Source organism: Telmatherina bonti (genome assembly GCF_933228915.1).
Source record: "Telmatherina bonti genome assembly, chromosome: 12".
Lineage (NCBI taxonomy): Eukaryota > Metazoa > Chordata > Actinopteri > Atheriniformes > Telmatherinidae > Telmatherina > Telmatherina bonti.
The window spans coordinates 33,254,881-33,268,001 of record NC_136610.1 but is presented as its reverse complement, the minus strand read 5'-3'; the positions used below and the strand labels follow the sequence as shown (position 1 = coordinate 33,268,001).

Here is a 13,121-nt window from a genome sequence, read left to right as displayed (position 1 = left end):
CAATACGGAGGGTTTTAGTTCAGTGTCCTGCAGTCGATCTGTTAGGGCGCTGATAAGAGAAGCTGATGGATAGGTTTAATCAGCCAAGCCCAGGGATCAAGACCACGGGACAGATCAATCAAATGCTGTGTGGTTTATAAAAGAAAGAGCTTTTATCAGTGTCACAGGGGTCTCTCCACTTGCTTTCTTTTTTTTCACTGAATGAAGAAACCAACATTAGCAGGGAAAAAAAGTAAGGCGTTCCAGCGCTTAAGGTAGCGCTGACTAATGTGACAAGAAATAAGAAGCTAAAGAAAGGAGAATTTGCTATCAGTACAAGCATATTCTCACATGAGCTGACACAAAACTGCAGCTAAACCCTTTCTGAAGCATAAAAAAACCTTTCATTGAAATCAAAAAGGAACAACAGGGAGATACAACACAAAGCTGAAGCATATCTACAGCACACAACCAAGAGCTCCGTATACTAGAGCGTGGATCTCTGTAATAAGTAGGACACAATGTTTTTTAATACACAGCTGTCTCCTGTGTCTTAAAAGCAGCTTCTTATCAGAGAATGTGAGTGACAAGTCTATTCTCTGCGTACAATCTCAGCTCATGATGGTAAAAGACAGCTACACATGTCCCATCAAATCCAAGACAAATTAGTTGCTCTTTCTTTCCTCCCTTGGATGGGAGATCTTATCCAGGCGGACATGCTTAAGTTGTCAGTGGGTTTCTAAAACCCATATTGAACAGCATATTGACTGATGCAATCACTGAGACACACATCATTAGGCTCATTAACAGTGAATGTAAAAAGGGGAGGACGGCCTAACTGGTGTAGCGGGAGTCTGTGTCTCCTCTGATAACACTCGCCTTTAACAAGCACAGAGCAGGCTGAGATGCAGGCTGTCGGTGTTAAAATGAAATGTGTGTGATGTGTGTGCTAATAAATAGCTTGTCGGACATGACGCTGTTCTCATTCGCTCAGTTTGCTCTGTGATAACCGGCCGGATTGTGGCCTCGTAAAGACGCTCCATGTGTTGTTTTAGGAAGCCATTACAAAGTGGGCCGTCTCCATTACAAGAGCTATCTGATCGTTATTACTGCCATCTGTAACACACACTCCAATCATAATCTGCGCAAAAAGCCAACCACAGCTGACTCCTGAGCTGTTGCACAACACACATCCATACTTCCGCTGGGAGATGTGCATGTGTGCGTCCATCCTAACGTGACACAGCAGCTGTGGCCTTCCTCACATTGTTCCTCTCTTTCCTACACGGTTTTTAGTCCATTTACTTAAACCGGGCACCGAACGGAGCACCCACAATTCTAAAGAAGCTACTGACTGAAGTCTTTTTTTTTTTTTTTCCCCCCTTTGCTGGGCTGACTCCCAACATCCGTGCAATGCAATTGCAATCTCGCAGCCAGAGCTACTCACACCCTTCAAAGGCTCATCACAGGACGCACGTCTAATGCAGAGAGATGGCCGGTTAAAGCCTCGGCGAGCCCCGCTGCTTTGAAGCAACTGCCCCAGCTCGTCCAATGGGAGCCAAATCATTTCCCTTCCCCATCTACTCCCCCTTCTATTGTGCAAGGGGGGTGCATTAGCAGGTCGTTCTGTTCGGTGGTGGCTTTCAAGAATCACGCCACTCCAATTCTAGAGCAGGAAAGGAGACCCTCCTGGATGTTACAGGAGGTTTCTTCTCTATTATAAATATATTCATGCATTTCATGTATATTTCAAATCAGATTTTGACTGCGGCGCATAATGCACATGCGAGGCTCAGACAGGGATTCTTGACAGGCATGAGGTGCGACAATCAGAAGTGTATAAATAAATCAGAAAATGCAGCAAACAGAGCCACTAAAAGCGGGCGACGGCGGCCTGGGCTCGGCGTGCGCCGAGAAGGATTCACAGAGAAGGAAAAGCTTTCATCTCCGAGACAGGAGAAAGAGAAGAGAGGAGTGATGTGGTTGAGGTTCGGGTCTGTCATGTTTCACAGTGGGGGGGACTTGAAAGACACACGAGGACAACAGCTAAAAGTAGTGAAAGTTTTCAGGGGCAGGGGTGTGTGAGGAGGGGGATTGAAGATGAGACAGCAGAATGAGGGAGAGAGTGCTGCATTCAGATTAGCAGGTTCCACTCACTGTGTGGAATTTTACACTGCAAAGCTTTAAGAGGCAAAGAAAAGAAAAGAAAAAACACCTAATTAAATCAAGCCGACGCAGTGCCCACGGTCTTATTCTCTGCATAGTTCATAAAGCGAGCAGAGAGCGGGTGTGGGGTGTGTGTGTGTGTGTGGGGGGGGGGGGGTATTGTGTTTGCTTTAGCAGACCTTCACTGCTATTTCCAATATTGGGGAGATGAGAGGCTTCCACAGCCAAGCACATCATGTGGGAGAATAAACACACGCCTAATGGGAAACATGTGTGTGAGAGATGAAACGGTCTCCGTCATATGAAAAAAGGATGAAATATAGACCTGCGTCCCGCCGAGCTCCGATCCAGGTCCGTAAGAACTCTGCAGTGAAAAGGGGGGGTGGGTTAGCAGACCGACCCCCCTGACAGGCGCTCTCACTCACTGCTTACACACTCAAGCTGCCAATATGGCCATTCTGGAGCGGACTCATGTGGAGGCCAAAGTCTGACAGTGACATCTCCATTCACTCTTCTTTTTCTTTTCCAAACACACACACACACACAAGCAAAGAGAGAGAGAGAGAGAGAGAGAGAGAGAGACAGAGGCTATGGGAGGAGGAGCATCAAAAAAAAGCGGTGGGTCTCTGTGGGGTTTAGCATGGCATTATGGGAAGATTATACTTCTGAGTGCTTTACTATCTGATGTCATTGTTGGTTTTACGTTGTCTGGGCGGCTTGTGGAACTCGGACCCGATGGCAGGCACATTTCTCTCCAAACAAAATGCTCCGGGTTGCAGTTGTGATTGATTGCAGGTTCCTATTGTATCTGTCTGGTACGGCTCTATTGGAAGAAGAATTAGCCGGACAAAAAAACGCATGGAAAACGCTCCACATATGACTCCATCAATCAAGTCAGCAATCAAAATAATTCAATTAAGAAACCTAAATCCCGGTGGCTTAGGAGTCCCTGCTCCAATAGCCCGGAGACAAACTCAATTTACTGACAATCCATACATGATAGCATTAACTCCACTTTAAGGCTCAAATCTTTTCCATTACTTAAATTTTCTGAATATCAGGGGAAATTCAAAGGAAATGGCTGACTTATACTGTTTACTTAGTGAGAGGACAACTTTGGGAGAAAATAAATAAATAAAAGGAATTAAATAAACAAGAGCAGCTTCAAATACATAATGGCATTCCAGACCAGCTGTCCAGACAACTAAACTAATTTGCAAGTTGTTCAAAACACAAGAAACTTTGCAAATGTTTTTTTATAGCTCTGGTAAATGGCCATACATCAGAGATGCAGGATTGTGGACAGACTGGGAGAGGGAGGTTGCTGAATATGTGTGTAATTGTCTTTTTCCCCCCGTTTCCGAGGCGTGAAAGAGAATGCAGGGTTGCGCTGGGGTGTCCCGGGGAGAGGCGATTGAAGCGTCAGTCACAGCTGCCACACAGAGCCCCGGCGCGCACCAAATCCCAGGCCCAGGCCTTTGCAGGCGGAGGAGCCGGGGCCGGGCCTGGGAGCAGCAGGAGTCCCGCAGGCCTTTTCTTCCAGCTCCTCTCACCAGCACAAGGGGGATCAGGACCATGCTGGGAGTTTGCTTAGAAAAGCCTGAGCCAAGACTTGGCAGAATGGGTTAATAGAGGCATGCATACACACACACACACACACACACACACACACACACACACACACACACACACACGAATACTTTTTGGGGCTATCTGTCTTGCCTGTGGGCATGGTGGGAAACATATGAAGTAGGCAAAAAGAAAATAATCAAAGATAAATAAAACTTCCAGTTAACAGCAGAGAGATCTGTGTGTGTGTGTGTGTGTGTGTGTGTGCAGAGATCTACACACAAGGAGAGCAAGGAAGGGAACGCTCCAACTAGATCACTTGAGAAATGAGTGGTTTTTGTTGGATGCCCAGGGAGACTAATAGTGGCAAAGTCCCGAGGATTATACACTGTGCCATTTCCACGCTCTCCCTAATAGTCTCCATGTCCTGCCTCTGTATGGATTATGATGCTTTATAATTAACATGGGGGAGGGGGTTGTTACAGACCGCCCATCTGCCACGCTGACACACTTATGGGGGCATCCCTTGGGAAAAGCTGCCTGAGATCATACTATTCCATTACTTTATCATACTATCATTCTATTATCCCACCACTCGATTCAATTACCCCATCACTCCATTAGTGTAGTCATAACACCGAACAAAGAGCTCCATGATGATCATTAATGATATGTTCTGAGTTGGTTCGGTGCGGTCATGCTTCATCCAGTTGCTTCTAGTAAAAATAAGATCCAAGTTAAAATCACTTTGGCTACAGGTAAATGGACATATGCAACAAAAGTCATAAGAAAATTACATTATATTATATTATATTATATTATATTATATTATATTATATTATATTATTCTGAATATTTTCTCATATAAACCTTCAAAAGTTAAAATATCCTTGCATATATTTGATCTATAATGTAGCATATATAACTGTAAAATATGGTTATTAGGTCAATAGTTTTGTCTTGCACAATAAAAAATTAGTAACTGTTTAAAAGTTCCTAAAATTCCCCAAAACTGTATAAAACTTTATTAAAGTACTTAATAAAAGAGGTCATTATAATAAACTTAGTTTTATTTTTTATGTTTTATGTTGTTTTAAGTTTTTCTGTTTTATTTTGTGGCAGTTTGCAATTTTTATCTTGAAAGATGATGTCTAAATAAATATTTGCTTACTTACTTAATAAGGAAAACTTTAAATAAGAAAGTTTTCTGAATTTCATGGATGCTTAGAAAAGCATAACTAGTTTTGATCTGCAGATTAAATTAAAAAAAAATAAATAAAATTAAAAAAAAAAAAGAAAAGAAAAGAAAACTTGGATTTTCTTCCATAACATCATTTAAAAAATTGCAAGTCTATGCAGACATTTTTATATTCTCTGCTCAGATTTTATTTGTTAATAAACATGCCCTTCCCGTCCTGTCCCACACATTTTTGCCATTATTTGCTGAGATCTGCCATTTCCTTCCACAAAGTCCTGACACATTGAATTCAAACCTTCCCACAAAGGTCTTTGGAGCGCCACAAACTGGGGAGGAAACGGATCCCCGGTTGCTTGTATACTGGTGACAACGCCTGACGTCCTGAAGTTGTTGTAGTGCAGCTGGCTGTTAAAGTTGCCTGCCCGCTGTTCAGGACTGGCATCTGATGAGGCCTGCCTCCTCGGCACAGAGGGGTTCTATGAGAAAGACTTGAGTCTATGAGGTCAGTCCAGTGGAGGAGGTTACGAGTTCCCCGAGTCGGAGCCGCGGGGGTAATGGTTTTAGAGATGGCTGTCACACAGATCCGTTCCACTGTCCAGTACCGCCGCTGATCTCCACCAATCCAAGTCTACTTGCTTTTCAGTTGCTCAACTTCTCCCTGCCTGTCCTCCTTTCTTCTTTTCTCCCTCCCTGTCTCCCGTGCACTAACACATGGAAGTAATCTAGGAGCTCCATGCTGAACTGAAAGGATGTGTGGTTGAGCTCAGGGCTGAGTTTCAACGCTCCACTTTAGCTTCCTTTCCTCCTCTGTTTAATCCCCTTATTTTCAACTGCTCTTATGTAAAATACCTCAGATGACAAACAAAAGACAGTCTTTTACCCATTCAAGCATTTTCTCCACTTCCTGTAACTCTGCATCCCTCCATCTTTTTTTTTTTCTCTCCCCTGATTCAGCTTAACGTGCAGTCGAGGCGACGAGATGAGATCCTAAGGGAAGGTTTCCAGCTCCGACGCTTGTGCCTCTGCTTTGGCAGCGCTGGAGCTGATGGGAACTTCCTGGCTGCTGCCAGCCAGGCCTCCGCCTAATGAAGCCGGGTCGCTAACTGCCTGTAAGGCAGCCACTGTTCAGCCACTCCACACTCATCCACCACTCAGCCCTTAACACTTTCACAGGGGCACACTGGCACGCTCCTGATACTTCCTTAATGCTCCACTGTGGCTGGACAAAGAACAATGGCCTGACGACATGCACGCTCAAGCACTCATTCACTTCCTTAAGCTTATACTTGAACCCTCTCATATGAGCCTTCAGCTGCCGTTGTGAACGGAGAAAATGCATAAAAATAGGTTAAAAAAAAACAAAACTTATTATTATGTCATTTATTTTACTTACTCTGCAAAAAAAATCTCATGATGCGATTGTTTTGGCTGACTTTAAATCTTAAAATCTACACTTTCAGAATTCTTATGTAATCTCCTTTGCAATGCAGTTTGTCATAGTTTTTCTGACTCACCGCAGACACACTAAGCCTGTGAAACTGTCACACCTAGAGATGAAGTTACTCCAAACTATGTATTCATGTTAAGGCTGGCGTTAAGTGTTTATTCAGAGGCAGCAGCAGTGATTTTTCTAAAGGTAGCAACAGAAGAGTCTAATTTTTCAGCGCTAAATGGTCCATTTAGGTTATGAAATGTCATCCAATCTCAAATCAGCTTGAGTGAAAGCACAACTTTACATCCTCAGATTGTTTTTTTGTGTGGATTTTTTTTTAATGAGCTAAAAAAAATCTGTTTTTTATTTGGTAAATTATGAAGAAAAATCTTGAATTTTCAGTGGCTACAGCTACAATACAGCAGACTCTGTTAGATTTTTGTATAATGACGCTGCATGTTCCTTTACTTAAATAAAAAAATTAAAAAATGACCACCATGTTTAATTTTCCACTCAATACATATTTAGTATAAATATGTATTTAATACAAATAAGTGGATTATTTATTCTGATGTATAACCCACGTATTGACTGATAGAGTAATATCGCATGTAAAGATTTATTAACTTGTATAAATTGGTTACGTTTCTGTCGATTGTTTATGTTCAGCTAATTACATTGTTTTTGTTGAGCTAATTGACCTTTTTCTCAAGCCCTGATCCATTCTTCAAAATGATTTATTGCACTCAGCTGCCATCCCTACGATATGTCTTGAAAGAGGACCAACTGTAACAGTGAGTCATGAGGACCAGATGAAAACTCACACACTCTTTAAAGAAACCTTTAAAAAAGAAAAAGAGCGGATCCTGGCTTCACGTGCGCCGCTGCCCGAATATAAAGAAATAAATGCATCAGTGGCACACAAAAACAGAATGATCAGCTTTCAGCAAAGTGGCAGCCAAACCACCAGCGGATGAAACGGGTCCATCTGGAGGAAAACCATGATGAATGAAAAAAAAAAAAAATGCTGCATTTCTCCTTCTTTTTTTCTTCCTTCTTCTCCTGAAATAACCTGAACCCCTGCGCCCCCTTGTCTCGAGGCCAGGTGCCTCATGGAGATAACCAAATGAAGAATCTGTCGTTACGCACTGCTGAAACAACAGTCACGTCAACACGGGAGCGCACACACATGAAGGCCAACGCAGCTGTCCTCGCAGTCAGACACAGGCTGCATTTACAGGACTGAAGGCCAGTTGCTTTGCAGAGGTATGTCTTATTGGTCGGGACCTCTCTGGTCCTCTCTGAGTGGGGCTCGGATTCTGTAAGTCCTCTCTGTGTGTAATGAGATCTCTATCAGAGGGAAACACGATCAGAGTCTAAAGGGTGAAGAAAAAGAGGAAGGGGGGAGGGTGGTGGGAGGCAAAGAGAGGGAAGGTACGTACTGCAGAAGGGGTAAAGGGGGGCGAGCAGCAGGGTGCAGGGCAGGGAAGAAACAAAAACAGGCCTCTGACCCCTTTGGCAGTGACCCGAACGGCAGCCAGCAGGAAAGAGGAGCGTCCACTGGACTCTCTACCCAGTCCAGTTCTTCATCCAGCCCCCCACCTCCCCCTCAAGTTTCATCCAGCTCTTGCTCAACAAGTTGCGGCAGTTTCAAGTCAGGCAGTAGCCGTTTGTTGTTTCAACCTGCAGCTACCGAAATCCCTTTTAAATGTCATTAAGGCTGGAACGTAGGGGAAGCGAAGGTTTCAGGAGCAAACCCTTCAAAATGTTTGCTTTGATAAGCCGCAGCTTCTAAAAACAAAGATAATGGAGAAGTTGTTTTTTCTCATTTACCTCGTGCACAAACAGTTTCCCCTAATTATCTTATTGGGAAAAGATAAATATGAAAACAAAAACCCAACAGGAAACGGAGCAAAATGATCTGGTTCAGGAGCAGAGCGAACAATAAACTTCCTCCCACATAATCTGAAAGTACTTTAAAAAATGACACCGTATTGTTTGTCTGGTTTGCAGAAAGAAAACCTTGATAAATATCAGAGCTGTTATCGAGTTGAGCCTAATCTCAGAGCCAGTGAAGCATGATATAAACTGAAGCTGTGAAACTGTGAGCCAGACAGATGAGGTCAACAGAGAGCAAAATAAGTAGAGACACACAGCAACAGAGGCTGAAGTTGACTGTAATCAGCACAAACGCCTCGTTTTCTCATGCTATTTTCTGTTCTTCTGTGGGGCCTCAAAAAAAAAAAAAAAAACGACAGGGAACCCAAAATGTGCCTGCAAACTGTTTCCAAGCTTCGCCAGAATGTGAAGAGTTCAAAAGCAGTGCAGCAGACTCTTGGCCAGCCTGCAGGCTGTTGCTTTGCTGTTCGCTTTCGGAGGTGTGCGAGCGTGTCTTCCATCCCTCTCCCATCATCCTTGTTTGTCTCCTGACCTGCTGCAAACAGGCGGCGGTAGCTGCAGGTCAGGAGGCAAATATTAGCCGAGGAGGGTTAGAGGACGTGCAGGAAGCACTCGCCGCAACCTTGTCAGATTATCATTAAATTGGCATCACTGCGGCATATCCCGAGGACGCCTGTGTGTTTACAGTGTGTGAGCGGTATGCCTGCATATTGCCGTTTCAGCTTCAGCCAAACCTGACGGGACGTGATTAGTCATAACAAAGTGACATTTTCTGGGGTAATCCCACTCAGCTAAATGAGAACTAATCCGATTTGCTCTGATCAAATGTTAGGCGGTTCTATAACGGCCAGGAACGTTGACACATCAAGCCTTTCTCCTTCCGCACCGCCCCCTCCGAGGCCGCCCCCACCACTCTCACGAATTCACTCACCCAGACTCAAATTAAACATCAGAAAGGTCTGACACATCCCGCAGCCAAACTTTAACTCCAGGATGATTCTTCTTATTATTTTTCTCTCAAGTCAGCGCTACAGTGATGATGCATGTTGCCTGTTCAAGCATGCTGGGAGGAAATCAATTAAGCAAACCCCAGTTATTGATAATGGAGGAGCTGGACTGATTGCATTCTCACATGAAAATCCATAACAGCAGGAATGTACTGGGGGACCCGCAAATACACCTTCACATTAAAGAAAAATGAAAGGACCAAAAATAAATAAATAAATAATACAAACACACACACCATAGTGGCCAAAACCTGCTGGTTTCTTCTACTTTGCCTCATAACTCACGGCCTGTGGGGAGGTGCTGGTATTGTTATATTTTGTGTGCATGTGGTACAGCGTAGAAGCCGAGGGCCAGATTAATTTATTAGCTGAGGCAGCAGTGCTCCCAAAAGCAGAAACAGGAAGTAAGACATCGTAAATCTAGATAAGTCACCAGATAGCGTACTGTACATTTCTATAGGCTTCTGCTACTGTTATCACTGTGGAGTAATATAGGCCAAGGCACAGAGACGGAGCAATAGCAACAAACTGAAGACGAATGCACAAGTATTCCAGTTTTTATTGCCTTTCAGACTGAGCTGCTGACTGATACATTTCCCAAGGAAAACAGGTTTGTCTTTTGTTATTGTAAAGTACTCCGCACACCAGAAGATAATTGTCTATTGTTTTCCGAGCGCAGAGCAGCAGGATAATTAGCTTGAGAGAACACTTTGCAGAGTGCATTATTGTTCCTCTGTGAACTTTATGAAATATTCAGCCGGCATGGGGTATTTTTACAAGGAGCAAAGAGGAGAAACAGATGGAGAAATGATCTTCCAATCTACTAAAAAACCAGCATGGTAACCTTCTGAGACATTCCCTCCAGGTGACATCATCAATCAATAAATGTCTTCACTCCTTCCCATTTTTTAAATATATATTTCTTCATTTTCACTGAAGGTGTTAGGAGGGGGTGAAGTTGTAGCTGTGCATGTATATATTTGTCTGATGACGCTCATTGTTCCACTACCTCTGCAGCCATAGTCAAATAAAAGCTGATGGGCCGTGGTCTCACCATTAAGGCCTGGGCCGGCCACACACACACATAGACACACACACACTTCAATGAACATGGCAGCAATATTCATACTCGCTGACTGCACAACGAGCCCCTATGACATCTGACATTTGGTGGACAAATCATGGATTCACTTGAATGAGTAAGTTTCTAGTTATAAGCTGGCCAAGCTACTCTCCAATTCCCCTCAGTGTCACGAGCTCAAAGGAAGGTCAGGTCCTACCACACAGATTTCTCTCACTTTATTTGCCACTTATGAATGCTTTCCAACATCATGCAAATGCAGAAGTCGTGTCTAAGTGAGTGATAATTGCTGCCAGAACATACAGTGTTGTAATCAGTCTGGGTTTGTTTGCAAGGGAATAAAATGGAGGGGTTTTTTTTATATAAGAGCAAGAGGGGGAGAGTCTGCTTCATTGTTCTCAGGTGAAGGAATTCGTCTGAATTCTATCCAGAATAATTGAACAAATTTATTCTTTAAGCTTTTGCCTCTCAGATATGTGAAATTTTCTTATCTTGCGTTTTTGTGGCCAAATCCAAACTTTGGAGAGCTGGGAAATGGAGTGTGGCCTTCCTTTAAAGCCCGGCTTCACCTAGACACTCTCAGTGTGTTTTACTTGAGTTGTTGCCATTAGCTAATAATACTAATTATGAGACTGTAAAGGGGGGGGGGGGAATTGGGCAAACTTGTGCAACTTTGAGACATCCAAACAGCCGCTGGCACCAGTCTGGAAACCATTTTATAAAAGTGTGCAATATTGTCATAAATTACTATAATTAACCATCTATTGTTGTGATTTAAACGAGGCCTTGCTTTATATTGGATAAGCCTTTACTTACTGTTTCTTTCTGGAGTTGGGAAATTCCCAGTTAAAAGAAATGCACCAGCACCAAACTCCGGGGGAGCAGGACTGACATGAAAAACTCACATTTTCCTCTTTCATTTATAAAACATATATATATATATATATATATATATATATATATATATATATATATATATATATATATATATATATATATATATATATATATACACATATATATATATCCAAAAACATCTCTTAAACATTTCAAACAGCACATGAACAGTGGCAGCTTGTTCCATTACGCATCCACTCAGCGCGTTTCCACGCGTGAACAAACGGAAAGACGAGACTTACTTGGGATTCTGCGAGCTCCAGATGATAGTCTCCAGCGATTTGGCCGAGGGCAGCGCCGACCTGCACATTAAAATAAAGATCCAGAGGTAATACTTCCAACCAGCGAGTCCCGCCATTCTGGTGGACGTACAGACAGACAGCCGGTAAGTCGGAGCGACGGACGGTGCGCCTGGCAGCCTTTATGTGAGGTTGGCCCGGTGGGAAGGTGAGCTACGATCAGTCGGGAGCATGTGAGGTCGATATCAGATACATGTCCTTCTGTCCGGCTTCCTTTTTTTTTCCAAAAAAAAAAGAAAGAAAGAAAAAGCAGCTCCAGACTCCCGTGTCCTTGACTTTAAGTGTCCGCAAGGCGTGCGGGGAAGCGGCCGGTACTTCTCTGACTGTCCTGTTTGACCTGTGGCTCAGACAAAACCAGACCTTTTTTTTTCTTTTTTTTTAACCCTGTAGAGGAAAACTCAACGATCTGATGAGTGTGTGATGGAGTAAAACCAGCCGATCCAAGAGTTTCTGGAGACACAGTGTGGCGTGGCGGCTTGTCGGTGAGGATCTTTTGTCAAAGCTCCCGCGATGCTGTCGGTACCTGTCGCCGTTTCCTACAGACGAGCGCGTTCATCCATCAGTCCCAACTCCGCAGCGCGTCAGGAACCTCCAGGTCCTCTTCATTCCACTGTTATCTTTCACTCCTCCCTCTGCTGTTCTTCCAAGCAAAGGAATTGAGTTTCTATTGGAAATATCCCTCCCGGCTCTCGGCGGCGCTCCGCGTGCGCGCGTTGCGCTCCAGCAGGGCAGCGTCTCAGTCCACCGCGCGCATGCTGCGTGACCGCTGCGTGCTCTGCGTCTCCTGCTTCTCACCGTACGGACACCACTTAAAAAGCTGGAGAGGAAAAGATGAATAAAGTGCCAAAGGAGGAGTAGATCTGCGCGCGAGCCCTTCAAGGTGGCTCCAGTTCAGCTCCCCAGAATTTCCATTCCTCTGAAACACTGCGCTCCGGTGTGTGAGTGTTTGTGTGTGTGAGTGTGTGTGTGCGCAACAGCTCGAGCTCAACTGTAACCCGAGCTGAAGAGAGACCGCGAGCATGTGGGGTGGGTGGGGTGAGGTGGGGGGTGAGACTGGGGAGAGGTGGGTTGGAGGTGGGAAGAGACCAGCCCACAGCGCGTGCTGCGGCCAATCACAGCGCTCTGTCCGAACTTGGAAGCAGGAAGCGAAGGCATTTATGGGGACGTGGAGGGGCGGGTGGTGGGTAGATGGAGGAGGAGAGAAGCTGCCTTGCCCCCCCCCCACACACACATCTCCGCCCCTATCGACCCAAACTGAAACGGACTTTGGACTTATCCGTCATACGGGACGCTCCGGTGAGGAAAACGAACACGACGGGCTCCCGGAGTGCGCGTGAAAGTGCTTACCAGGGCAAAACTTTTAAGTCCCCTTTAAGACCCCTCTAAGTCCACGAGTTGCTTGTTCCTAAAGATCATGAACTAATTACTTATGTCCCAATCCTCCAGTGTGGAAATCTAATTGCATCACAGTGTTGGGAATGCTTTCCTCGTCATAACGAGGCCACGAGCTCAGCTTAATACTGTTATCAAAGTTCATTTGCAACTTGTGTGCGTTTTTATTCCTAATAAGAAAAAAATCTTTCCAGTTGACTGC

The 13,121-nt window shown here is 44.3% G+C and overlaps 1 protein-coding gene across 1 annotated transcript in view; it reads right to left on the bottom strand.

Moving 5' to 3' along the window:
- The window catches only part of efnb1 (ephrin-B1), a 59,524-nt gene extending 47,024 nt beyond the window's left edge, over positions 1-12,500 (bottom strand). The window contains exon 1 of the mRNA XM_079250478.1: positions 11,471-12,500. Coding sequence (XP_079106604.1) covers positions 11,471-11,586 — 116 coding nt within the window. The 5' untranslated portion in view covers positions 11,587-12,500. The remainder of the gene's footprint in view (positions 1-11,470) is intronic.
- Positions 12,501-13,121: the final 621 nt, after the last annotated feature.